This window comes from Protopterus annectens, chromosome 3.part1, assembly GCF_019279795.1.
Source record: "Protopterus annectens isolate FY-2018-M chromosome 3.part1, PAN1.0, whole genome shotgun sequence".
Lineage (NCBI taxonomy): Eukaryota > Metazoa > Chordata > Ceratodontiformes > Protopteridae > Protopterus > Protopterus annectens.
In genome coordinates this window covers 518,456,220-518,483,435 of record NC_056732.1, presented here as the reverse complement: position 1 = coordinate 518,483,435, position 27,216 = coordinate 518,456,220, and the positions used below count along the sequence as shown (strand labels likewise).

The 27,216-nt window shown below is 41.3% G+C and overlaps 1 protein-coding gene across 1 annotated transcript in view; it reads left to right on the top strand.

Annotated features, from left to right (window-relative positions):
- The window catches only part of LOC122798197 (tetratricopeptide repeat protein 21B-like), a 1,733,894-nt gene that overhangs the window by 703,336 nt on the left and 1,003,342 nt on the right, over positions 1–27,216 (top strand). The window contains exon 10 of the mRNA XM_044066946.1: positions 3,195–3,295. Within this exon, the coding sequence (XP_043922881.1) occupies positions 3,195–3,295 (101 nt within the window). The remainder of the gene's footprint in view (positions 1–3,194; positions 3,296–27,216) is intronic.

The following is a 27,216-nucleotide window of genomic DNA, read 5'->3' as shown; positions in this document are numbered from 1 at the left end:
CATAACTGACTCTCCAGCTGACACGGACATTCTCCAAAAGGGCCTTACTGAGACGGACACCTGGTTTCAAATTCATGGTCTCAAGCTAAATGCCAAAAAATGCATAGTCATCCCATTTGGGAAAAACAAAACACCCATGAATTACCACATAGGTGGCAGCCCCCTTAATAAAGAAGAGGTTATAAGAGATTTGGGGATCCAGGTAGATAGTAATCTCTCATTTGACAATCATACTGCCAAAGCAGTTAGGAAATCCTTCTATGTAACCCATCTAATTACTAAAGGGTTCACATCTAGAAGTAAAGAGGTTATAGTGCCCCTCTACTCATCACTCATCAGACCCATCATAGAGTACAATGCCCCATTTGGGATGTACCTCACAAGACACTTCCAACTGCTGGAAAGACCACAAAAGTACCTCACCAAGAGGATTACTGGCCTCAAATATATGTCCTATCCAGCCCAACTGGAAAAACTCCTGCTGTACTCAGTGGCATATCGATTACTCAGAAGTGATGTCTGCCTGACTTACAAAGCCATGTCCAACTCAGAATTGATGGACATGCTCCACCTAAAGAAATCCAAGTCACTGCGAGCCACTTGCTCTAGTGAGCTAAACCTCACCACAACAATAAATAGAACATGCTGGAGTGATAGATTCCTGTCACAGAGACTCCCCATGCTTTGGAACAAACTTCCTAACTACATTAGGCAGAGCCCCTCACTAACACTCTTCAAAAGAAACCTTGACGAGTGGATGGGTAATTTGCAGATGTGATAAGTGTAGAGTCATTGGCATACTGGATAAGAGTAGAGTGGTTGCAGGCAGAATAAAGGTTGTTGGTAAAGATATTGAATAGAAGGGGGCCTAGGATGGAACCCTGTGGAACCCCTGTATTTACAGGTAGGAAGGGGGAGCACGAAATAAGTCATCGGACAGACTGTAGTCTATTAGAGAGGTAGCTGGAGAACCACTGTACTGAGGAATGAGAGAGGTTAAGATCAGTCAGTTTTGAAAGAAGTTTAGTGTGGGATACTGTATCGAAAGCTTTGGATAGATCAAGGAAGACACATTATACAAGTTGGTTATTGTCTCTGGCCTGTGCAACAGCCTATTTGAAAGAGAGGAGAGCAGTAGCAGTACTGTGGTTGGGCCGGAAACCGTGTTGTGTGTGGGTTAAGACATTTTCCTGTATAAGGTAGTTAAGGAGTTGAGTGTGGGCACACTTTTCTAGAATTTTTGCAAGAGGAGATAGGATGGCAATTGGGCGGAAGTTAGAATAATCTGTAGAGTTAGCTCCTTTGTGCAGTGGTATGGTAAAGAAGGACTTCCATGTATCAAGTACTGTGTTTTCTTGAATTGATCTATTAATAAGTAAAGCGATAGGAAATGCAATGGAGTCAGCTGCTAGTTTGAGGAAGTGAGAGGGTAGTTTGTCAGCTGATGGGGAACAAGATTTAATTTTATGGAGAAGAGAGTTGATATAGGAGTGTAGCTTTAGTTCCTTCAGTAAAAGTTTTTTGCTCTGTAAAGCATCCCTAGTTCTTGAGTTTTTCTTATGCAGTTTTGTATATGCAGGTCAAATGTAAGATTATCATTCACTATCATCACTAATAATTTGATATGAGAAGTGACTTGAGGTTCATAGATTAGTACTAGGCTAACTTCCCTTGTGAGCCATTTTAAGCCTAGCCAATTATCCCTTGTGAGACTCAAACCATGCACCTTGTGTTTGTAAGGCAAACACCTTAACCATTAGGCCACCCTCCTAACCTATGTGTGGTTGTATTACTAAGAAAGACGACTTCACATTTTGTTTTTTTGTTTTTTTCGTGGGAGAGGGATTTAGGGAAAAAGTAGCGTTTTTTTTTTTTTTTTTTTTGTTTTTGGGATTGTGCATGAGATTTGACCAAAGCCATGTTTCAGTTGCTTTTAAAGCTTCCTGAGTAATTATTTAGATGTACGCCACATTGTTAGATGTGCAAAAATTAAAAATTAATTAACATTAAAATTAATATTCTAATGCTTTACATATTTTTTGGAGTTGCAAGATGATTACTCATTTGTGGGGGTTCATAAATGGCCAGCTTCTTGATTATGCCTTAACATATCAAAAACTTGATGACCTCATTTGTCACTTGATTACTTGGATGATGATACAGATCTACAGGCCCATGATATAAACTCTTTTGTATAACCACTAGTTTTTAGTTGTACATTATAGTGATGTGGACTTTGTATTATAGTTGTATTCCTATTACTCATTTCTTTACATTTTTTATGTTATGTTTGGATTGGGTTTATTGTTGTAAGCTGTTTATATTATATATCAATAAAGAACAATACTTAAACATAATAGGTGCATGCCTAGGAAGATTTCGAAAAATCACTGACATTTAATTTAAAATATCCTGCTGTCAGAGTAAGAGATGCTTTCTAGGCAGTTTTCAGTTCATTTGCATCTACATTACTGTTTCTTCTCCTCATGCTGGGATTTGTTTTAAAGTATTTGCCTTATATCATCATTTCACTTTACCTCCAGAATATTCATATTTATTTGTCTTAGTATTTCAGGGCGGCCATGGTGGTGCAGTGGTTAGCATTGTTGCCTCACAGCAAGAGGTTCTCCAGTTCAATCCTTGACTGGGGTGCCTTCTGTGCGGAGTCTGCATGTCCTCCCTGTGGTCGTGTGGGTTTCCTCCCACATCCTAAAGACATGCTGTAGGTGGATTGGACACTCTAAATTGGCCCTATGTGTGTGCCTTCTGTGGAAGGTTGGGTGCTGGGCTGGCAACTTGACACTGTAAAACTTCACTGCCAATCATGAGTGGACAGATGATTCACTGTGGCGACCCCTAACTGGGAAAAGAAGAAGATTTTTATTCCATGTTTTAAAATGTATAATCTGCAAAAGTTAGTTTACTGCTTTAATTGAGTTTTCCTGTGATATCATCAACTCCTTTCATTTGTAATAGAACTGTATGTTTACCTTAGTGTCCTATATGATTGGTCATCAACGATGGAATATTCTTCTTATCATTAATATTTTTAATAGTTCTTGTAAATGAGCTCAGATCTTAAAATGTATTCTGGAACAGCATAATGTTTTGGATATAAGTAGAGAAAGCTGTAAACATTTTAGTATGCTCATGTTTAACTGTAATAAAAATAATTGCTTTTTATTTTATTTTAGGTATTGTTCAGTGTCAGATGTTGGGAGGTCAATTAGAAGAAGCAGAGCAACAGCTGGAATTTTTAACAGAAGTCCAAAATTCCATTGGTATTAAATCTGGGGTAGGTACTGATCTTGCATTTAATACTAAATTCTTTACAGTGACGTTATTCTCATTTGTAGCTATTTGTCAGTTAGTATTTTCTTCACAATGGGATGAAAGCATGCCACAAAAAGATTGCATGAAAGCATCACTCTGTGATGTAATGGCTCTCTAGCTTCTCTTCATATCTTTTAGGGAATTGAGGTGGGAAAGCATCAAAATTAAACAACCAGGTCTTCTTGTAAAGAGGTTCCAGTAAGTGGGCATTTTATTTGATATCATTTAAGCTTTTGTTTCACTAGAAAAGTAATTTGAAATTGATGCTCAAGTTATAGATGTTTTTATTAGTAAAAGGCTAGTACAGTACCATAGAGCAAAGATATAATCATAGTGTTATTTTGGAACAGCTGATTATCTGAAGCAGCACTCTTTGAACTCAGAAATATTTTACAAATATCTGTTTTCTGTGAAGCGCAGAGACCCGTGCATGTTTATGCAGGAGTAGACCCCGTTGCACCCCACTGATTTTGTGGAACAGTGGATTTATTTGCTGTGGCAAATTCAGATTTTGGCTGCCAGACTTAACAAACCCCCCAATTTATAGATACCCAGGAGGACCTACAAGATAGTCTGTGTTGTCCTATTTTCATCGCCATAGCACATTCCTAGAATTTACTTAACTTCTTGTGTTCATGTTTTTGTCCATTTTCTAAGCAACCCATTCATCATTCCTTATATTATCAGATTTTATAAATGTCTTCCTCTTTAGTTCTTGCTGGGACTCTGCCCCATGAATGTAATCTCTGTCTAGTTAAAAATAAATCTGATGTTGTCATTTTCATTCGTTCTTTAACTGATGAGTTTCAGATCCAACCTTGGATCCGTTTGGCTGCTTTTACTAGATTCACCGATCCAACTCTGTAGCTCCTCCCTTAACCGTACTGCCCCACTAACATAGTATATCTCACATGTTGTTTGCCGCCATATTGCTTAGACCTGGATCACCTTCTCTTGAGCTCTCGGGTGTTATTTCAGTTTTTCAGGTTTACAAGATTTCTTCTTTTAAAGTACTCTTAACTTTCTTTTACCTCCTCCTTATTTCCTGTATAGTTTTTGGTTTCTTGTCTGTTAGGCAGTTCTTTTTTCCTACCCTCTTGTAGTTTGGGTACTCTAGTGAGTACCATTGTTGGTAATCTTGTTTCCCTTTCTTATAATCTAGAGGGTATTTCTTTGTACTATTGTTGGTACTTTCTGTCCTGTAGTTTTAAAAAAAACTTTTCTAGAGCTATTTTGAAATCTACTCTCCTTTATCTACTCAAAATGGCAGATAAATCAGCTGGTTTTAAAACGTGCACCTGCTGTGTTGCTAACATTCACAGTTTTGATGCCCACAGGGAATGTGTCTACTGTTTTGGCACTGGCCATCTAGAAACGGATTGTTCTATCTGTTTTGGTTTTAATTCCAGGGCTGTTAGCGACTAGAGAAATAAATTAGTGCTAAAAGGTCATCTTCCCGCTTCTTCTTCTTCTGTAGCTATTGAGGCTCAACCCCCCTCTAAAAGACCCAAAAAAGGGAAGCCTGAATTGGCTCTGAAGGAAATGGACCCTATGAAGAGGTCTCCAGACCAGTTTCCTGTATCAGCTGTGACCTTCGTGGCTCATGCAAAAATTTCAAAAAAGTTGGATCCGACACCCTCAGATCCCACCTCTTCCAAGCCTAGATCACCTCAGATCTGGTCACTACAGTTCTCACTGGAGCCAATTTCTCCTTGACTACAATCTTGCTTTCTCCATGAAACTCTGATGAGAGACACTTCAGGCTGCCATCTACCAGCTCCCTCTTTGTTCTTCTATGAGATTGTTTGCAGCAGAGGTGGATAGGATAATGATGAAGTTCCTCAGAGCTGAAATACAGATAGGGGTAATCCCAGCTCCATTTCCAATCAGGCCTATGAGTCTGCCATCCTCTGATCCTATACTGATATCGCCTTCTGTGATCCCTCCTGTGGTTTTAGAGCCCTCAGAGCCAAGATTCTTGGGGGTATCCTTGTTGAATACGAAGGCAGGTCATTCTTTGTCTCTGACCAGGTTTCTAAGTTGCCTGGCTCTGATGCTTTCAGAGTAGGATGACTCTTGGAGCTGAAGTAATAGTGCCATCCAAACTTATTGGAGCCCTCCTTGCCCTTAGGTACTTTGGCACTGGACAGCTTGGGTCCAACTCTGTTCTCAAAGTAGGGATCTGGGGGAATTCAGGGATCATTGGCACAGTGGTCTTTGGCTACAGTGCTGCAGATTTTTGGTTCTCCTAGACCTTCTGCTTTTGAGGTAGATGAGGGGGCTTTCTGTCTTCCTTGAGAGAGGATATCCTTGCCCTCCTCTGATCCTGTTTCTACTCCACTGTTGGGTATTAGTTCTGAGCCTCTTCTGTCCTACCAGGATAGTCTACCAAACAAGCATCCAGTCAGTCCCTCGGGACTCCCCTGTCATTTCCAGTACTTCAACAGACCATCCCACTGATGAGGTCCCTAGGAAGAGGACAAGGAAAGGAGACACTTAGATTTCCCTCAGGAATCTCTCACTGACCATACTGACTGATGAGGGGGAAGGGTTCCCCCAGATCTCCAACTGAGGAGGCCTCCTTTGGAGAAACACTGTAACTTCTAAAGCAAAAAGGTAGGTAGTCCTGCAACCCTCCCCTTCCCATGAGGAGTCAATGTTCCTGCAGACTTTCAGGTCTGGCACAACTACGTCTTGCGTGATCCCTCTGGCTGATGAGCTGACAGACTTGGTCTCATGCAGTGCATGGAAGGAGCTGGATACTTTGGAGCCAATCCCCAAGTGACCAGATAGATTTTTAGCCCCCCAAAGGATAGAGTACGTGGGAGCAAGGGGGTCCAGTAGATGCAATGGTTGTGGTAGCAACCACCACAAAACAGCTATCAAAGCAGAGCTCATCTGCCCATTCCCCTAGTAGGGAGTCTAGGGCTTTGTACAGATTAGGAAAGCACATTTATACCTCAGTAACCTTCGCCCTGCGGTTGCTGAATTATTTGGCACACTTTACAAGGTTGCAATGAGATTTGAAAAAAGACCTTTCCATATCTCTTTCTGGACCCATGTCTGTGGAGAACAAGAATAAGATTTCTTTACAACTGGCCACCCTTCAGTCAATATATGACATGTCCATAAGGCTGATTTCCCATACTGCAGAGGATACCTCAAGGATGGCAGGTTCAAGCACAGCCATCAAGATATATGTCTGGATGCACTTGTACAATTTTGTGGAATCCTTCACGTCTTCATTCATCGATGCTTCTTTTGACGGATCTTCTCTGTTTGGCCCAAAAGTAAAGGAAACACACTCAGGAAGTGAGCAAGATGTAAAGACTCTGTCTTCCATTGGGATCTGTTTTTCTACACCTCAGAGACCCTTCTCATAGAATCAGTGGTGGGTAGAAAATGTGGTTTCATAAGTCCTAAAGTCCTTTCCATGATGCAGGAGGAGATGGTTCCCCCAGAGGCAGGGGGGGGGACTCTAACAGAAGATGCTACCCTTGTGGCAGAGGTGGCCCACAGAACTAGGGTTTCATGGATTCTTTCTTGGATAAACCCTACCAGTACTCCTGAAAGGTTGCCTGGCTGCTTTTCTCTGTAGGCAGCCAGGAGGCACCTGTCTCTGCACCGAGAAACCTGGGTATCCATTACAACAGATCATTGGGTGCAGATGATCATATTCAGGGGTTATTTTATACCATTTTCCAAAACCCCTTAAGAATGAAGAAAATCTCCGATGTTCCACCCAGTCAGAAGGATGTAGCAGCCCTGGAAATAAGAAAGCTGCTAGGAAAAAAAAGTCATCCAAGACGTACCCCCCAGACCACATAGGATCTGGAATTTATTCAAGATTCTTTTTAGTGCCAAAAAACAAAGGGGACTTGGGACCCATTCTAGATCTCAGTAAATTAAACCAGTATGTAAAACATTCAAAGTTCCATATGATGATGGTTCAGTCCATTTTGCCCCTATTAGGAAAGCATGATTGGATGTACTCCACAGATATTCAAAATACATATTATCACATCAAAATGAACAGGCACTCCAGAAGATATCTGTGCTTCTGGTTGAGAGACAATCATTACCAATTCAAAGCATTGCTGTTTTCCTTCACCACAGTCCCCTAGGTGTTCACCAAATGCATGGCAGTGGTAGCAGATCACTTAAGACTGCTAGGATTCTGGGTGTTTCTGTATCTAGATGACTAGCTCCTGACTACTTCGACCAGACATCTACTTATACAAGCAAGGGACTACTTGCTTTAGTTGAGTCACCATCTGGGTATCACAGTCAACTATAATAAGTTATATCTCATTCCAACACAGAAGCTGGAGTTTATAGCTGCTCATCTAGACGTGGCCAGTCAGGTAGCATCTCTTCATCTAACAAGAGTATATATCCTCAGAGCCCAGATAAGGGAAGTGATTTCTCATCTCTCTCCTCCAACATGGCTAGTCTTGCAAGCCTTAGGGTCCATAGCAGCAGTAATAACTCTAGTTCCATTGGCCAGATTTCATATGGAAATTCTACAGTGGACTCTGTCAGTTCAGTGGTCTGTTCTTCAACAGTCCTTGTACACTCTAGTCAGGAGTACAGAATTTTGCAAGAAACACCTTCTTTGGTGGATCCATTCCAATGAAATTTCTCTAGGTCGTCCATTTATTTTATCTCTGCCAGTAGCCACAGTAACCACTGAAGCCTCTCACCCTGGGGCGGGGGAGGGCATTTCTTGGGAAGAACAGGTGAAGGCATGTGGTCACTTCAAGAGGCCAATTTGCATATCAATGTGCTGGAGATGAGAGCTGTTCTAGCACTGCAGGCCTTTCAAGATGCTCTCCCCTCTGGCACAGTTACAGTCCAGTCAGACGATATGCCTGTGATCTGGTACAACAACAAACAGGGGGAAACCAGGTCTTATCTTCTTTGTCATGAGGCAATAAGAGTGTGGCAGTGGGTGATCTCTTTCATTGTCTTTCTCATTTCAGTGCATATACCAGGGAAAACCAACTAAGCAGGTCCATTCTGATGCTTCATGAATGATCTTTCAATTTCAAAGTGGTGGAGAGAATTTTAAATTGATGGGGCCATCCACGCTACAATCCCTTTGCTTCTCCCCTCAACGACAAGTGCAATAAGTTCTACACCCTGATCCCTCCTCTGAAGGACTCACCGAGAGAGTCTCTATTTCACAGTTGGCCCTTTGGTATCCTCTATGCATATCTCCCATTACCTATAATCCCCATATTTCTACAGAAAGCTTACCAGTTGAGAGCAAAGTTATTTTCATTGCAACTTTTAGCCTTGTCAAATCTGATTTCTCTTCCTGTGACCTCATCGTCTATATCTGCCCTGGATACTGGACCCCATCCAACAGGGTTGGCCTTATGTCAACTGGTGCCCTAGGCAAAAGGGCTCCACAGTGCCCCCACCTCACCACCTGGTGCCCCCATTCTTATCGATTTACACAATCCAGTTTACTGGAAAAGTGCTCCTGCTAGAGCGGCGCCCTAGGCGGCTGCCTAGTTGGCTTATGCCTAAGGCCGGCTATGAGATCATCCAAGCATAACAGTGATGGTTAGACAGCCCAGGCTTTCCTCCCCAGTCCAGCATATCCTCTTGTCCTCTCAAAAAGCTTCTACTAGGAAGGTTTACATAAGTGAATGGAAGAGATTTTCTATTTTGGCCCTCTAAAGGGATTTGGATTCCCCCCAAATCTCTGCAGTCTTAGATTTTTTTCAGACCCTGCTTCAAAGAGCGGGCTAGTTTCTCTACTGTCAAAGTCCAACTGGCCACCATTTCTAATTTTCATTCTGGTGAAAATCATGTTTTTTTGGCTTCTTCTAAGTTGTGCCAAACCTTTCTGAAAGGCACTTTTCTGCCTAGGTCCCTGGTCAAGGACACTACTCCTTCATGGGACTTGACTTTCTTCCTTCAAAGTTTGAGTCAAAGACCATTTGAACCTTCCACCAAATTTAACGTATTTTTTATCCTCTGAAGACCTTTTTCCTAGTTGCCATTACGTCAGCTAGATGAGTATCTGAACTCCATGACCTTTCTTCCAAGTCTCCATACTTGATTTTTCATAAGGATAGGATTTCTTTACATACTAACCCATTCTATTTACCTAAGTTGGTTTCAGAGTCTAACATTAATCAGGTTTTTAACCTCCCAGTTTTCTTCCCAAAGTTTTCCAGTAAAAGTGAATATATACCACATCTTTTGGATGTACATGTGCGACTTCATTTTTATCTTCATCGAACCAAAGATTTCAAAAAAATCTGACCAGTTGTTTGTATTCTTTACTCATAACAGATTGGGTATGGTAGTTTCCAATGTGACTTTAGCCAGATGGATTACTGATTGCATATCCTTTGTCTATAAACAGAGATGTTTGTCCTTGTCTATGCCATCAAGAGCACATTCAATGAGGTCTATGGCGACCTCTTCGGCTTTTTGGTCAGGAGCTTCAACTGATTACATTTGTGCAGCTGCGACCTGGTCCAGTGCTCATACCTTTATTTCTCATTGCAAATTGGACTTAGTTTTAGGAAAAGAGCTGTTTTTGACTCTGCAGTACTCTGAAATATGCTTGCATAAGGACCGTCCAAGGTTCATCTAGCTGGGGACTCTGTCCCATCAGTTAAGGAATGAATGAAAATGGCAGCGTCAGATACAAAAGTTATGTACTCATCATAACAGTGAATTTGTGTTGTCCATCTTCATTCTTCTTCAACTTTCCACCTTCCTAACCCCCTTCTCTTCCTGCCTGGAGGACACCCAAAGGTTTTTCTTGGGAACCTATCCTTCCTTGTTTGAGCTCCAGTTTATCGCTACTGTTTCTTCTCAGTTGAATCTGCTTAAGAGCAAACTATTGTTACTGGGGGCAGCAAACTCTGTCTGAGGTATATTATGTTAGTGGGGCATTTTGGGTAATGGAGGAGCTTGACAGTTGGATCTGTGAATCCAGTAAAAGCAGCCGAGCTGGATCTGAGTTTGGATCTGAGACCCAACAGTTGAGGAAGAAAGAAAATGGACTACACAGATGCATTGTTATGCTGATTATATAACTTTTGTTTATTGGCATTCATAAGTTCTTAGGTATATACTAGGCTAATGACCACCAGGGCCTTTATAAGCCTAGCTGTGCAATCCAACCCAACTGTGTCCCTATGTATCATGAGCATTTATTAGGAGCGGTACGTTAGGAAGTTCCTAGAGGTTATGTGGTGAGGGGGAATGTTTTGGCATTACTATCTGCCTGAAGCACGGGGGTCTTAGTTTCCCTGTCTGAATATAGCATATTTTATCCACAGTTATCTTTTTTTCTGTGAAAATATTATCTTTATTTTCCTAGTTTTCAACATTCCTTGTGCTTGAATATTACAGTTCCATATCCCTCATATTTCCCCATTTAAGTATGTTTATTTTAACTTTTCGAAACACTTTGATATGTCTATATTGTTTAAATTCTTTTGCATGTGAAGCTCCATAACTGCGTAAAATACACAAGGTAAGACTTCATCAGTTTGTTATATAAAGATATTATTATTCCATCTTCCCAGCTTGCATTATGTCTGTTGCATATTTAAGTATCCTAGCTCTTTCTATTACATTTTCCCACTATCTGCATACCTTCAAATGATCAGAAATTCTGGCTTTTATGTTTTATTTCCTCTGCTCTTCATAGGAGGTACTTCACCAACAAACACCTTTTCCCAGAGAAATAAATGAGTTTTCACTATTTACATTAGCCCTTAGCTGTGAATTTGTATTACATTGCTATTTTTTTTTTTACTAACAAATGTTTTTTTTTTTAGTCTCTTACTTTTCCAGCTCACACATTGAAAGGGACTAGCCTCAGTGTTGATCTATGCTGTAACAGTCAGTTTTCTGTCAGATCTGCAAGGAAGGTATTAATATTATACAGTTCAAGATAGCCGAGTAAAGAAGTGCATCTAGCTTAGCACTGTACTGAAGAAGAAGAGTAAAAAAATGCAGAGTCATGAGACTCTCACTCCAGCTACTGTTATCTTAAAGCTATAGTATCTAATTATGAGGTTGCATTCCTTTTTGGAGGCACGACTTGCCAAGAGGTATCAGTTCTCTTTTCTGTGTATATTTGCTCAAAACAGAGTTTGAGTGTTACAGCAGAGATCAGCTCGGAGAGTCTGTGATATTACAGTCTCAAAGTTGTATTTCTGAGTAGCAAGGGGTGTGAGAGATGTAGTCCCCCATAAGAGGTGGGCAGGAAACTTGCCCCCCGCAAAAAATCCTTTTTTTTTCAGTAACAAAAGAGCACGTTGTTAAAATACAACCACATGAGCAATCTAGATTGATAAAGAATAATGAAATCACAACAGGAAGAAATTAAACATAAAGCTCTAAAAAACAAAAATGAAACAAACAAAAAAAATGGCAAAAAACATGAGACTCTCTTAAGAAGTAACTATACAATTATTCAGACCACAGATCATTCTAGCTGTGATAAAATGTGGACCAAAAATATTCTTAATCGACATAATACCCCCTAAATGCATATTTAAGCAAATAATCAGTTTCTTGCTCCAATCCACATTTGGAAAGATAGCAGCAAGAGTAGAGGACACCACTATTCTAATTGCTCCTCAAAGATTACTGGAAATAACAAAATCACTCTTAAAGATACCTAAGAGCCAACATTTGAAGTCATTCCAATGAGGAAGACTGATTTGTGATGTCCAGCAAACAGAATGATATTAACAACTGGGCAAGTCAGAACTTAACACATTGCATCACCAACAAGTACTAATCAACATCTGCTTTCTTCTCCCTAAATTATTCTGGGAGTGTTGCTGAGAATTAATCATCTTGTATAATGTAGAAGAAGTAATATAAGGTAGATGCTGATTTTGAAAAATCTTATAACACCTCTCTCCATTCATTTTCTGACAGCTCCATTGAGATTCACTTCTACCCGGTTTTATTGACATCTCTGAAATTATTGCCAAAATTGGTAAATAACTAATTATGTAAATCTACAAGCTGATTATATAAAACTGCAATCAGCATATTTATTTTATATATTCAGTGCATGTTAAGTTTGTAACAGAACAGTTGAAATGTGGGCTTGTTAACAGATCAGTATTGTCAACAACTTAAACTCAATCAGCTTATGCCTGATGAGTTAGCTGTTGATAAAATGGACTAGACTTAATCACATAGAAAGTGTATGACCTCCCTTTTACTGAAGCTTTAAGTTTCCCCTTTTAAGGTTACTGTTTACATAGGTTCATAGGTTCATAGGTTCATACTAGGCTATCAGCCCAAGGGCATTTATAAGCCTAGCCTATAGTTATGTGGCTTTCGCCACCCCTTTAGTTTGAATAAAACTATGCCTATTATTTTGCTGTGCCTCTGTCAAGCAGTGACACTGAAGTAATCCCTGGGGTATATCTGCGATCTCCCATCCATTGGTCAAGATTCCTCTTGAACAAGGCCAGCGAGGTGCTCTGCCTCACATGTACCGGGATTTTGTTCCACAGCATAGGGAGTCTCTGGGTGATGAATCTGTCCCTCCAGCACGTTCTATTAATAACCGTGTCAAGGTTCAAGTCTCCCGCCCTTGTTGTTCTGAGGGATCTAGATTTTTTGAGGTGAAGCATATTCATCAAATCTGGGTTTGACATGGCCTTATATGTCAGGCACAGGTCACCTCTGAGCAAGCGGTATGAGACTGAATAGAGCTGGAGTTCTTTCAGTCGGGCAGCATAAGGCATATTTTTGAGACCCTTTATCCTTTTGGTGAGGAACTTTTGGGGCCTTTCCAGCTGCTGCAGGTGTCGGATCAGATACATTCCGAATGGGGCATTGTACTCAATCATAGGTCTAATGAGTGATGAGTACAGGGGGACGATGACCTCCCTTGATCTAGATGTGAATCCCTTCATGATCAGGTGGGCAATGTAGAAGGTTTTCCTAACTACTTTAGCAACATGAGTGTCAAACGAAAGGCTACTGTCAACCTGGGTCCCCAGATCCCTGATGACTTCTTCTGTGCTCAGTGGATTGCCACCTATATGGTAACTAGGGGTAACCTTGTTTTTCCCGAAGTGTATGACTATGCATTTCTTGGCGTTTAACTTTAGGCCATGGCTCTGGCACCAGTTATCCGTTTCTGTGAGGCCCTTCTGAAGGATATCTGTGTCAGATGTGTTTTCGACTATGGCGCCCAGTTTGCAGTCATCTGCAAACTTTGTCAGCCATAACCCTCCTGTGTTTGCTTGTACTTCAGAAAAGTAGATGCCGAACAAGAGTGGACCCAGGACTGAGCCCTGTGGGACACCACTTGTGACAGGCTTTGAGTCTGACATGGCTCCAGCAACTCTGACCCTGTGGGTTCTGTCACTTAGCCAGTTTGCAACCCATCTTGTGATGTATGGGTTTACATTCAAGCTGATGAGTTTTTCGATGATACCTGAGTGGGGTATTGTGTCGAAGGCCTTTGCCAGGTCGAGGTAGGCTGTATGGACTGCCTTTCCCTCATCAATGGCCTTGGTGACTGTCTCGAAAAAGTCAACCAAGTTTAAAAGGCATGATCTGCCTTTGACAAAGCCAAACTGGGTTGGATCCAAAGTCTGCAAGTTCCCTATGTCTTTATTTATGAGTTCCATTATGATCCTGTCCATGGCTTTGCAGATAAGGCTTGTCAAGCTAATGGGACGGTAATTTCCAGGGTCGGTGGAGGCACCGCCCTTGTGAAGTGGGACCACAGTCACCGTGCGCCACTCCTTGGGCATGTATCCTGAGGTGAGGCTAAGATTAAACAGCTGTCCTAACTGCGGGTTTAATTCCTCATTGAGTTCATGGAGCACACAGCCGGGGACACCATCCGGTCCCATGGATGCTGTGTTTTTTGCCTTGGAGAGAGCAGTTCTCACCTGGGCGTTGGAGATGTTTGGGGGCTACAATCCTCTGGTATAGATATCTCTCCTTTTGGGGGGGGGGAGAAGTTTGCACTGAACCTGTCAGCCAGTATGTTGGCAATGTGTGTAGGTTCAGTAATCTTCACATCATTTTGAACTAATTCTGAGCATATCTGGGAGTTTCCTCCTAGGTTTCTAACATAGCTAAAGAAGGCCTTATGATTGTCTTTTGAGTCCTTGGCGATTTTTCTCTCAAAATTTGCCTTGGATGATTTTATGAGAGTTCTTAGTTTTTACTTATAATGATCAAAGGTGTCTTACCTTTCAAGGATTTTGCTCTATCTTGTAGTAGCTTCCTCCTTTTGTTGTAGAGCTTGTTTATGGCTGGGGTCCACCAGACTGGACGCTTGCCTTTGGTACAAAGAGTCTTAGTTTTGTTTGGGATTGCCTGATCCATGCAGTCCTGTAGGTGCTGGTAGAAGGCATTTGTAAGTGATTCAGCAGTTTGAGTAATGTTTACCACTGGCTCAGGGGCCTTAAAGGAGACCACACTAGTTTTTAGAAGTGTGAAGTCGGCTTTTGAGAAGTTTTTCACTGTGGTCTTTTTTATTTCAGGTGGGGGTGGGATGAGGACCTCCAACGAGATTATGATCTGATCTCACCAGTGAGGGGTATACTTCCGGTGTTGAACATTGTGATCCCATGTTCGTGATGATGAGATCAAGTATGTTTTCTCCTCTTGTGGGGATGGTGACTAGTTGTTCCATGGCATTTGAGTTTATGAACTCCAGGAACCTTTGGGCTAGAGTGTTTGGGCTTGAGTAGTGTTCCCAGTCTATATTAGGGTAGTTGAAATCACCTAGTATGATGGTGTTTGGAGATACATTTATCCCCTCCAATGTTTTCAGGTTATACATGTTATACATCAGGAGATACATTTATCCCCTCCAATGTTTACAGTTATGATGAGTATAATAGTTTTAATGTTGTAATCTATTTATGTGAATCATTTGCATTTACAAGGTAACAAATTCAGAACACTTAAATCCTTTACAGACTTTTTACATCTGTAATGCCACTGCACTGGCCCAGTAGTCAAGGAGCCTCAGTCCTCACCACTGGCAACAGTGGGGGACTTACACAATGGGAGGATGACAAGTACACACACAGTAAAGTACAATTTCCCTTAAGAGCACACAGAGATCACAGTCAGTCTGGGGCAGGTTTCTGCCTCTTTCTCCAGATCCCCAATGAGACTCCCCACTGGCACAGCTGTAGAGTTGAGTCTTTAGCTAGGGTTCAAGCCAAGTCCTCCAACACTCTCTCTGTCCAACCAGTGCTTCATGTCCCTGCCCAAGTAGCTGACACACACACACTTTGAGATTTGCTTCTCACACACACACACACACACACACACACACACACACACACACACACACACACACACACACACACACCGGGGGAAGGCTGGCACAGGTTCACTAGCTATGCCCCCTTCTGCCCAGACTATAAGGCAGTTATCACTGCCACCAGAACTCCTACTTTTCAGCTACTACAAGGCACTTACAAAGGGTGTCCAATCCTACTGTGTAATGTTACTATTATCCAAATGGTAGTCTGACCAAGAGCAAGGCTATTTAGGAGTGGCCTGTACAGTGTCACCAAATACATATGCAAGCACTCTAAGAGCATAAATATGTCTCACAAATATCAACCACAAAGATAGGTTTTAATATACTTAATAATAAATAATAAAAGAACAAGACGATACTCAGTAAAATCAACACAGTAACTTCAGAGTTCAAAATCACAGGAAATATTTTAAAACAACATTGCAGGACAATCTGAAATAAATACAGAAAACATCTAAACTAATCTTTACTATATTCTTATCTATATCTAAAAAATACTATTCCCTAAATCTTACTTACAGAGCAAGGCAAGTGCAGATGGTGATGATGAGTGGATGTTCTTGCTAAGTCTAAGACAAAATACAAAATGCACAGTCTCTCTCTCTCTCTGAGAGAGTTCCCAAATTAATATCAAACATTACTGCTGGGCCAGTTTGGATGACATCACACTTGTTACCTGACTTCAGTTCCCAGGCTAAACAGAAACTTACCGGAATTTAACATCTTTGTGTGAGAAATACACATCACTCAGATCTTTACAGATCTTGGAAGTCATAAAACAATAAATCACTTACAAAACAATGCAGAAGGCACCCTAGTTCTGGACATCCTCTCTCTTTGCTGCATTGAAATGAACTTTTATAGCACAATCGTAAAACAGTCTAATTTCAACTTATTTTCTTGAAGTTTTGCAAGTTAACCCTTTTATGTTCTAGTTTCTACTGTTAAAACATGCATTTGCACAGGAATATAGTTTATGTGCATTTATGTTCTAAGTCAGCAAGGCATGCTGTAGTTACATTTTAGCTCAGTACATAACATACAGTTCTGTATAAATCATATCAATATTCACATATGACACAGAATTATTTACAAAATTCCAGATAGCTGGGCTGGCAATATTTCCCTATATCACAGCATCCATACCTGTCTTTAACTCATTAACACCTATGTGATATGGAATGTCATGCCTTTAGTAGCCTACAGACACTGTTATGTTCCAAAGCAGTTTCTGGGAAATAAACTTAAATCATCACCCAAAGAAATGCAAACAATGGAAGCTATTCAAATAGTACAAACAGCAATGTTATCATAAAAAATTCTTGGTATTGAAACAGTCAGTACAGTCACAGGCTTTACATTAATGCTTTAATAAATTATTATGTTTAAAAAAACAGTGAAATTTTTTATCTAATGTTTCACCCAGTTTTAGAAATATCAATTACATATGGAGATATTTCATATTTTCAAAACTAGTAGCAAGTAACTACCGATATCTCCAGTATAGTGTACTGTAATTTCACATTCACACTATACTTTTCTTTCTCGAGCCAGGGATTTTATACCATGCTCAATAACTCGCATATCTCTCAGTTATGAAAATATAAATGCAAATATGAAAATATGAATAATAAAGATAAATTATTCATTAATTTCAATATGGCAGAGCATCTGAGATCAAATATCTTAGTATAATTCTGCTAATTATAGCTTGCACTTTCTAATATTGCCTATTATTAATTTGTGTCTCACTTAGTTAAGGATGACAGGCACAAAAGAATGTCTGAACGCCATAAGGAGCTATGGACATTAACTGTAAGAATGCAAAGAAGGCACTGTAGGCTTGAATGAGTTAAACCCTGATTTATCTCATTAGAGTTTCTGATACAGTAGCTAGTGTTTCAATTTATAATGATGATGTCAGTTTCATGTACAGATGTGGATGTCCTCACATTGAACTAGATATATGACATGGCTTAACAAGAATGGCATACCTAGTGGCTTACAAAGAAATCTTCTGACCTCCATCAAGATACTGAACAACCCATATGCTCCCCCTTTTTTTACAGGTAATAAATCTATCACACTTCTGACAAAAACAGCTTCTGTTTTGGTAGTCTGCTCTGCAGCATTAGCTGTGCTGGCTGACTACTGTCTGGACCCAGCAGTGAACAAAGAGGATGTTCTTTCTGCCTCCACTCAAAACGAGATGGCAAAATTCTGATTCAGGACTCCATACAAGGAGGCCTAGAAGACAGATGCTTTTTACATTTATTGAACAGGAATGCTCTTTTATGCTTATCTACCCTTTCCACTAATATCAAGGGTCATTCTGAAGATTCAGAAAGACTCTCTAAATATTATATTATTGTGATGACTCCCTTCTGGCCCAGGCAGTAGTGGTTCTGCTGTGTTTTGGAAATGGCCAGAGGCAATTATCTCACAAACTGGATTTACTCATACAAGACAAGGGGTGTTTGATACATCCTGATTCCAAGCAACTGCAACTGACTGTCTGGACTAGAATCTTAGTATCTTTTAGGCACCTTTTTTCTGAAGACATGCAGCAGGTATTAAAGGAGGCAATTAAATGCGCTACTTGACAATCTTATATTAGTAAATAGAAAAGGATTTCTGGATGTAGCCAAGAAAAGAGTCAGCACCCTTTAAGGGCTAGTGTTTCCCCTACTCTACATTATTTGAGTGAGTTACTATATTCTGGCCTCTCTTACTACTCACTCCATCAAGGTTAACTTTTCCACCATTTCAGCATATCTGCCAATAGAGCCTCCCCTTTCATTGCAATCTCATGTGAAAATGTTTTAGAAAGGGGTGTTGCACCAGAAGCTTAATATGAAACAGGTGGCTTCTCCTTCGGTTCTAAATTTTGTGTTAGAAAACTAAAAAATAACTCTTGTTATATTTGAAGTAGCTTGTTGGTCTGACATGAGGTTCTTAAGATGGAAAACAGTTAATTATTGCTCTGACCTCTACAAGAGGAATATCTAAATTGCAGGCTTACAGAGTGAGTCAAGCTTATCTAATTTTCCTCAAAGATAGGGTTTCTTTAAGAACTAATCCTTCATTTATACCTAACATGTATCTGAGTTTACTTTGAGTCAATCTATCTAGCTCCCTGAATAAAGGGTATTTGTTCTTGCTGACATTTATCTGTTAGAAAATGAAGGAGAAAGGATACACCATTCCACAGTTAACTCAAGTATTATCTTGACAAAGCAAAAATCTTTCAGAACTTCTGATCAGTTTTTCTTTTCCTTTGAAGGTGTGAAAGAGGGACAACCTATGTCAAAACAGACTATTTCAAAATGGTGCTCTAATTTGATACTTTTTGTTATACCCACCACAACAAAACAATTTTAAGCAAGATCAAGGGACATTCTACCACAATCTTGGCTTCATCTTTGACTTTTTGTAAAGGATGGGGTTTTAGAAGTATTCTAGAAGTAGCACTTTGGTTTTCTGTACACACTTTTACAAAGTGGTATAGACTAGATTCTTTCTCTAAGTCTACAACATCCTTTGTTAGGACCATTGTTTAAGGGCTCCTGAACCTTCATTCTTCCTCTTCCTGGCCATTTTAAGCTATGGAGTTGAGGTCCTTTGTCTTGTGGTGACACATTTTTAAAGGAGAGATATTGTGTGATGCTATATTTGATTTAGATTTTTGCTGATACTTGATCCTTATGGGTCTAGGATGCTTAGATAAGGATTTCTTGGAAGCATCAATGTATGACATTATATTAAATGCCAACTTTGGGTACACAGTCTGTAGCATGTTAGCTCGATGGTCATAATCTATTTTTTTGTTTTTGTGAGAGTGAGATCTCCATGTTTATTAATTATTTGCACCTCTCACAAACAGAGTTATTTGTGTTTAATGAGGATTTATCTGTGCACATAAGACAGTTGCTACACTACTGTAGGATATCTAATGCTGTGAGTCTGGCACTAGAGAGCAGACAAGTAGGCTGACCTATTTTGTCCAGTGTGAAATAAAACTTGATTTGCTTTAAAGAGAGTTGCAAAGCTTAACTAAGATAGAGATCTATGGTCTGTTGAAATAGTTATCATTTAAGGGATGTGCAGTGTAGTTATGCATGAATGCCTGTTTAGATAAAGAAGCAACTTGGGTTTAAATGCAACTGTGTTAAGCAGAGCTTGGAACCCTTGTGTAACAGTATTAGCACTATTTCTAACAGCTGTAGGCTAAGTTGCACAATGTAATGCTGCTAGAGCTACTGAGAGCTACTTTAGGGTGCTAGGTGTTTGGCTCTGCACTTTATGCACCTACATGTAGCTTGCTGCTCTTGTATGTATCAGGAGCCTGTTCATTGTTAGGATTTGGGTGAGCTGGTTATATTAGGAAAAGGTGGACGTGAAGGCACCTGCATCTATGGAGTTCACATTTCAATTCTGCTGCACTAAGCACAATTCCGATCAATATAAAATAAACAAGGAAAATGAAAGAACCAATGAAAAAGAGCTAAATCTGTAATGAATGGTGTTTATCTTCGCCATAACAGTAGCAATTGCCCTCCTCCCAGTAGGATAACCACTACAAGCTCTCGATGACTCATATACTTTGCCAAAACCGGCTGTTTGCTGTAACTTTGAAAGTTGCCAAAAATGCAGCAAATAACTGCAGGAGCACTGATTAAGCTCTAGTTAATAGTGTTCGTTGTCCCCAGAACTGCAGCAATTACCCTCCTCCCACTAGGGTAGCCACTACAAGCTCTAGATAATTTAGACACCCAGCCTCAACTGGCTGTTTGCATTAACTTTTATAAGTGACTAAAGCATAGTAAATAAATGCAGCATAACTGCTTATGATTGAAATACACTCAAAATTGACTTAAATAGCTAGACACAGCACAGAGACCACTTGAAATGCTAAAACAAATTCACTTAATAGTTGTAACTTCAAAATCAAAGAAAACAGAAATGTTTTGTTATTCTGCATACATATTATTTACTTGATTGTTTGGCTTACATAATATGTGTTTTAGTTAACTATCTGTTTACCAGGCTTGCGACAAGTTTTGTCTGATTTGAGCGCACATACTAACAAGAGGTTGTTTTGTAGCAAAGTGGTTCATTGTGCTAAGGCAGCACTAGGCAGCAACTTCTGGGGCACTGGAGTAAGCATCTGTTGAGCTCTACACTAATCATGCATTCTTCGAGTTACTGGCTCACTTTATGAGTCTATTCTGCTTATTGATTTCCAATGTTTAAAGCTGCTCAGTAGTTATAATTTACTTAAATTTGGACAGGAAATTTAGCAGCACTTCAGAAACATTCAGAGATAACCCCTGAAGTTACTTAATTATATTGTTGCCATCAAAGATGCTTATGATCCTTGGAATTGTGAAAATTAAAAAGCAGATAGGGAAATATACACTAGTCAAAAAAAGTTATGATAAATGGACTAATTAAAAAGGTTATAGTATTTTAGAGTCTTCCCTTGACTTATTATCGTAGCAGTCCTATGATTAGAATATATACATAGCAAAGGTCTGGAGCCACAGATGCCCATATCAAAGGTAAAGGAAAAAGTTTTAAAAGTGTAATAATAAGTATTGTTTATTTATTTATTTTTTGAGAACTACACTTCAATTTTTGAAATGTCAGGACTCACAGTATTTTGTCTTGCACTTCTAACAGGGAGGCTACCATTAAGTGCCAGTGAAGTTTTTTAACAGTTTGTATGAAAAATAACTAATTCAATAAGTACATTTAAAACACTGATCAAGGGAGGAAGAGAGAGTGGAGATTATAAAAGCATTAGGGGGTGTAATAGTTTAGAATGTTTATATGATTAGAGAATAGTCAGATGAGAATGTTTTTATAGAGACTAAAAATTACTAGCTAAGCATTATTTCTGAAAGTAATTTATGAAACATAGCTCATAACATAAATCATTGCAACTGTCCTTGAATGGTCTTAAATCTAGAATTTTGCACAAAGTAATTAACTATATAATTAGGTTTGGCTAATATGTAGCACTGCTATACGTAAATGACGTTCTAGTCTGGACTGCATCAATGAAACTTACATCAATTCTGTGACAGAAATATGATAAGACTCAGAAATATGATCACAAAAATGTAAAATTTAAATGAGCATTGAAGTCTGGTTTAGTTGTGCAGAACTAGAGTTGCAAACATACTTCATTCTGACAGAAAGAAATAAAGTAAGCTATGAATGAAGACTGGGAAATGTAACAAGGGAAAAACAAAATCAGTTCCAATAATGTGAAACACAGAACTGGAACACTGACATCTTAATACTGCCAGTCATTTCAGTGATACAATGCTACAGAGTCGACTCCCTATTGAAAAAGTGGCACTGATAATGCCAGGTGCTGACATGCCAAAAAAAAAAAATGACAGAAGATGCAGAAGAGTGAATATTGAATATCACCCTTCTCCTTTAAATTTCTTTTTTGCAGGGAGTCCAGCCTGCATATCTCCCAAATATACTAACTCTGAGATTGCTGTACCTTGGAGAAAAGGGAATATGCCTGGAAATGGCTATCTCAAACTTATTATATATAAGTATGTGATCTGATGTTGTTAATCTTCTTTCCATTCATCACTGATGGCTTCAGTTCCGAGCCCTCGGAACTGAATCAGCCTTTTTACCAAGCTCACGCCAGCCAAAAAACTCGCGAGCTAAGTCTCTAACCAGAATGCCCTTCTCTCTGTTTGCCATGTAGCCGTAAACCCGCGTTTCAGCCGGGCTCTCAGCTAAGTGGAACTTTTTTGATATCTATGTGAAAACCTTGTTTTTCCTCTCTACCCATTGTTACTATACGGCCTTTCCCACCTTACCCTTGTGGTATTTCTTAATACTATAATTGGTATTGTCTCTCCTGTTTAACCTATTAGCTTTGACTTTTATTCAGGTGTTTCACTTCTTTTCTCTACATACCAGTGTATTGTTATTGTTGTGACTTTTTTGAAAGGAGTTGACTTTATTCTAGTTGGATTATACAGTTGGCTTGTGGTGTCTTTTCTATCAATATGTCCGATAAGAAGGGTACTGCAGGTTTTAAGCATTGTACTTCATGTAAGGGCATGTTACCTAATAGTGATTCTCATGATGACTGTGTATGCTGTTTGGGAGTGCCCCACCTATTGGTGCAGCTTCAGTGTGACATTTGTCAGAGTTTCAGTCAACGCACTCCTAATGAGCGCAAAAATAAACTCATTCTGAAAAGGTTACTCAAGTCTCCCTTCTCAGAGGCCATTTCTGTGATGGAGTTCTTAACCCCTCCTACTAAGGACAAAAAGAGATTCCACTCTGTTCCTTCTTCACCATTGGGTGATCAGAGCAAGCCTGGGAAATCAAAGGTCCCAAAGTTATCTTTGGAGCATAAATCTGCCTCTACGGCTCCGTCTTCCTTGGCTCCGACCATCTCGAAGCCTTCGATACTGGTGCCTGTTTCGGCACTGGTCCTGCCTCAGCACCGATCATAGATCTTACTTCGAAAATAACAGCAAGAAGGTGGTCACCGAGTGATGAATCCTCCGTTGCTCAAAAAATAATCAAACGCAATAAAAAAGAAATAGCAATGAGCAAAGGAAGGAAACAGGCAGATATCAGAGTCCAAAGTCCACAATCCAAAAAGTACACGCTGTAATCTCCTCAAATAACAGTCACTGAAAGGACATAAATGAATGGCTATAATAGTAGTATAAAAAACAGAGCTCCTTTATTGTAGTCGACAAGTGCAGCGAGCGTTGTACCGACCTGACTGAATTTGACCCCTTTACTTCTGGTCTCAAAACTAGAGACTTTGGTGTTGGCAGACCTTGCACCACAGACCCGATACTCCCCTTCCATAGATTCGTTTCTGGGCCAAGCGTATAGCCCCTTCATCGAATGTCCTGACTCCCTGTCCGGAGTATCCACTAGATCCACCAGAAGCCTGTCAGAACACAATGTGGTGTGTCTTGTAGACCAGCTGATGTTAGCCAGGTGGATCCCCTCTCTTTCTAAGACCCATCCACCTGCAGGCCTTGGGTTGTCTTATCCATGGACTCCATCTCACACTGCTCCTTCGACCATCTTGGATCCAAAGCCTTCTGCTCCAACATCCTTCTTGGAACCCATCACCTCGGCACCTACTGTGCATCTCACTCTGGCTCCGAGATTGTCCCTTTGGTCTTCAGTTCCCGCTGAACCGGTCCTTCCTCAATCTGGGGATTGGGGGACGGGAACATTGGCCCAGGGTATGGAGCCACCTCCCTCCTCGGTTCCATCCTCAGCACTGATAGCCACGTCTGCACCAATCCTGCTTGAGAATCCACCCATGGAGGTGGGTTTGTCGGAGTGGGGTGTGACCCTGGTGCTGAGGTTGTCTTTCTCGGTTCCAGGCTCCCATCCCTTTTTGGGCGGGCCTGCCTTCCACGCAATGGAGAGGGCTCTTGCTTCTGACAGCATTCCTTTGATGTCAGAACCCCAGTTTTCACCCCCTGAGCTACAGCTGTCACAGACCACCCCCCCGGGACACCAGGCAGAGAAGCCGCAAGACAGCCTTGTTCAGGGTCCCTGCTCTTCTGAGTCCTCCTCATAGACCCCCAGTGAGGAGCCCCCTTGAAAGAAGATATGCAAGAGGAAGCACACAGACTCACCTGAAGAGTCCTTAATGGAAGACATGGATTACAATGATGGTGAAGGGTCCCCATGGTCACCTCCTGATGATGTCTCCTTCGGAGATATCCTGGAAAGGTTAAAGCAGAGAGGTGACTGGAAGCCCTCCAATCCTTCATCTGAGGAGTCCATGTTCCTGCAGGCTTTTCGCACCCAGCCTTTTACCTCTTGGGTGACCCCACCTGCCAACGAGCTCGCCCAGCTTATCATGCCACATGCTTGGACGAACCCTGATTTCATTGAGGCAATCCTGCGGAGACCAGACAACATTTTTTCCCCTCCCGAGGAGAACCCACATTGGTCCAAAGGGTTACCAGTTGATGCTGTGTTGGTGGTGGCGGCCACAAAAAAGGACTTAGCTGAGGAAGGCCCCACTGTCCACCTGACCAACAGGGAGTCCTGGGCAGTGGACAGACTTGGAAGCATGTTTTTGCATCAGGGACCTTTGCTATACTGTCCCTGAATTATTTGGCACATTTTAAGAGGCTCCAGAGGGACTTGATCTCCGAACTCACTGGGACACTCGCAGGACATTTGTCTGATGAGGTCAAGGACAAAGTAGCCTCACAGCTCACAACCCTGGAATCAATATCCAACTCGTCCATGAGGTTGCTGTCACATGCGCCCGAAGAGGTGGCTAGAGCAGTGGGTTCGGGCATTATGAGGCGTCATGCCTGGATGTGCATTTGTGACCTCACGGATCCCTTCATGTCTTCTTTTCTGAATGCTCCGATTAAAGCTTCGTCCCTTTTTGGCTACAAAGTGAAAGACATGCTAGCTAGGTGCGAGCAAGACAGAAAGACCCTGTCTGCCCTAGGCCTACAGTTTTTCAACCCTCAACATACCTTCTCCAGGAATCAGAGGAGTGGAAAAATGTGGCATAAGAAATCTCAGGGTCCTTTCCGTGCCACACGTGGTGATGATACCCCCAGAGGCAGAGGAGGAAACATTTTCAGAAGCTGCCCCTATAGAGGCAGAGGGGGTCTTCATAACCAAGACTCCAGGGACTCTTTCTCTGGGCAGCCTTATCAGTGCTCCTGAGGAGCAGCCTGATTGCTTACATCTGGAAACAGTCAGGGGTCATTTCTCTCTGCACCAAGCTGCTTGGCAGTCTATCACCACTGATCATTGGGTGCAGGGTGTCATCACTAGAGGTTACGCCAAATTTTCCAAGAAAACTTCCCGACATTCCACCCAGTCAAAGAGAAGAAGCAGCTTCAGAGATTATAAAGCTGTCTCAAAAAAAGAGTCATCCAACCAGTCCCACCAGACCAGCGTGGATCTGGGTTTTACTCAAGATTCTTTTTGGTGTCAAAAAAGACAGGTGACTGGAGACCCATTTTGGATCTCAGCAGCTTAAACAAGTCTGTCACCCAAACCAAATTCCAGATGGTCACGGTTCAGTCCATTCTCCCCTTTATAAGAGAAGGTGATTGGATGTGCTCTATTGATCTCTGAGATGGGTATTACCACATCAAGTTGGACAAACGCTCCAGGAGTCTGCTTCACTTCTGGCTAGGAGCCAGTCATTATCAATTCCGTACCCTGCTGTTCGGTCTCTCTACAGAGTGTTTACAAAATGCATGGCAGTGGTAACAGTTCACTTCAGACTAAAAGGATTCTGGGTGTTTCTGCATCTGGATGACTGGCTCCTTACCGCCCCCCGCCGAGCATCTTCTGGTAACAGCACTGCATTATACTCTCTCTCTGGCAAAATTGTTGGGAATAATGATATATTGGGAGAAATCAAACATTACTCCTACACAACAAATAGAGTTCATTGGAGCAGTGTTCAGTACTCAGTCCTGTCTTGTATCACTCCCAATTCACAGACTCCCTCAATTGAGGCTTCAACTCTGGGTGATACTCTCTCAAACAAGAGTCTCTGTAAGGGAAATTCTTCAGGCCGTAGGTTCTATGGCAGCATCAATCCCAATAGTGCCTCTAGCAAAGCTACATATGCAGATTCTGCAATGGCTACTTCTATGTCAATGGCTCCCAAACTATCACCCCCTCAGTTACCAGATTCGAATAACCAACTCCTGCAAGTACGACCTGCTTTGATGGATGAGGCCAGACATAGAACATTGGAGTCATCCATTTCATTCTCCTCGGCTCACAGCAATTGTGACCATGGATGCTTCCCTGATCGGGTGGGGAGCCATTTCCAGGGAAAGACTGTCCAAGGCACATGGTCCACCTCAGAAGCTCACCTGCATATCAATGTTCTGCAGGCCTTCCATCTGGCTCTTTCTTCTGGGACAATTGCAATTCAATTAGACAATATGTCAGTGGTCTTATATATCAACAAGCAAGGAGGAACCAAGTCCTACCCCCTATGTTGAGAGGCCATGAGAATTTGGCAGTGGGCAATAGCTTTCAACTGCTTTCTGACAGCAATGCATATCCTGGGGAGCTCCAGTGTGATTGCAGACAATCTGAGCAGGTGTATTCTCATGCCTCACGAGTGGTCCCTCAACCCCGAGGTGGCATCAGCAATATTCAGCCACTGGGACGAGCCTTGCTGTGAGCTTTTTGTCTCCCCATCAAACAACAAATGCAGCAGGTATTTCACCTTACTTCCCCTGGAGGGGGAGCCACCGAGGGACGCTCTGATCCATGACTGGCCCACTGGACTTCTTTATGCTTATCCTCCCACCCCCTGATCCCACAATTTCTAAAGAAAGCTCTTTGGTTGAGATGCAAGGTGATCCTCATAGCCCCATTCTGGTCTTGACAAGTTTGGTTCCCCTTCCTTCGGCCTCACCTAGTATACCTGCCTTGGCTTCTGGAACCTCTACCAGATCTGATTTCTCACCCCCAAGGGTTGAGTCACCCAAATCTGTCCAGTCTCAAATTGACAGCTTGGTTTCTCCACTTCCACTAGTCGCTAGGCA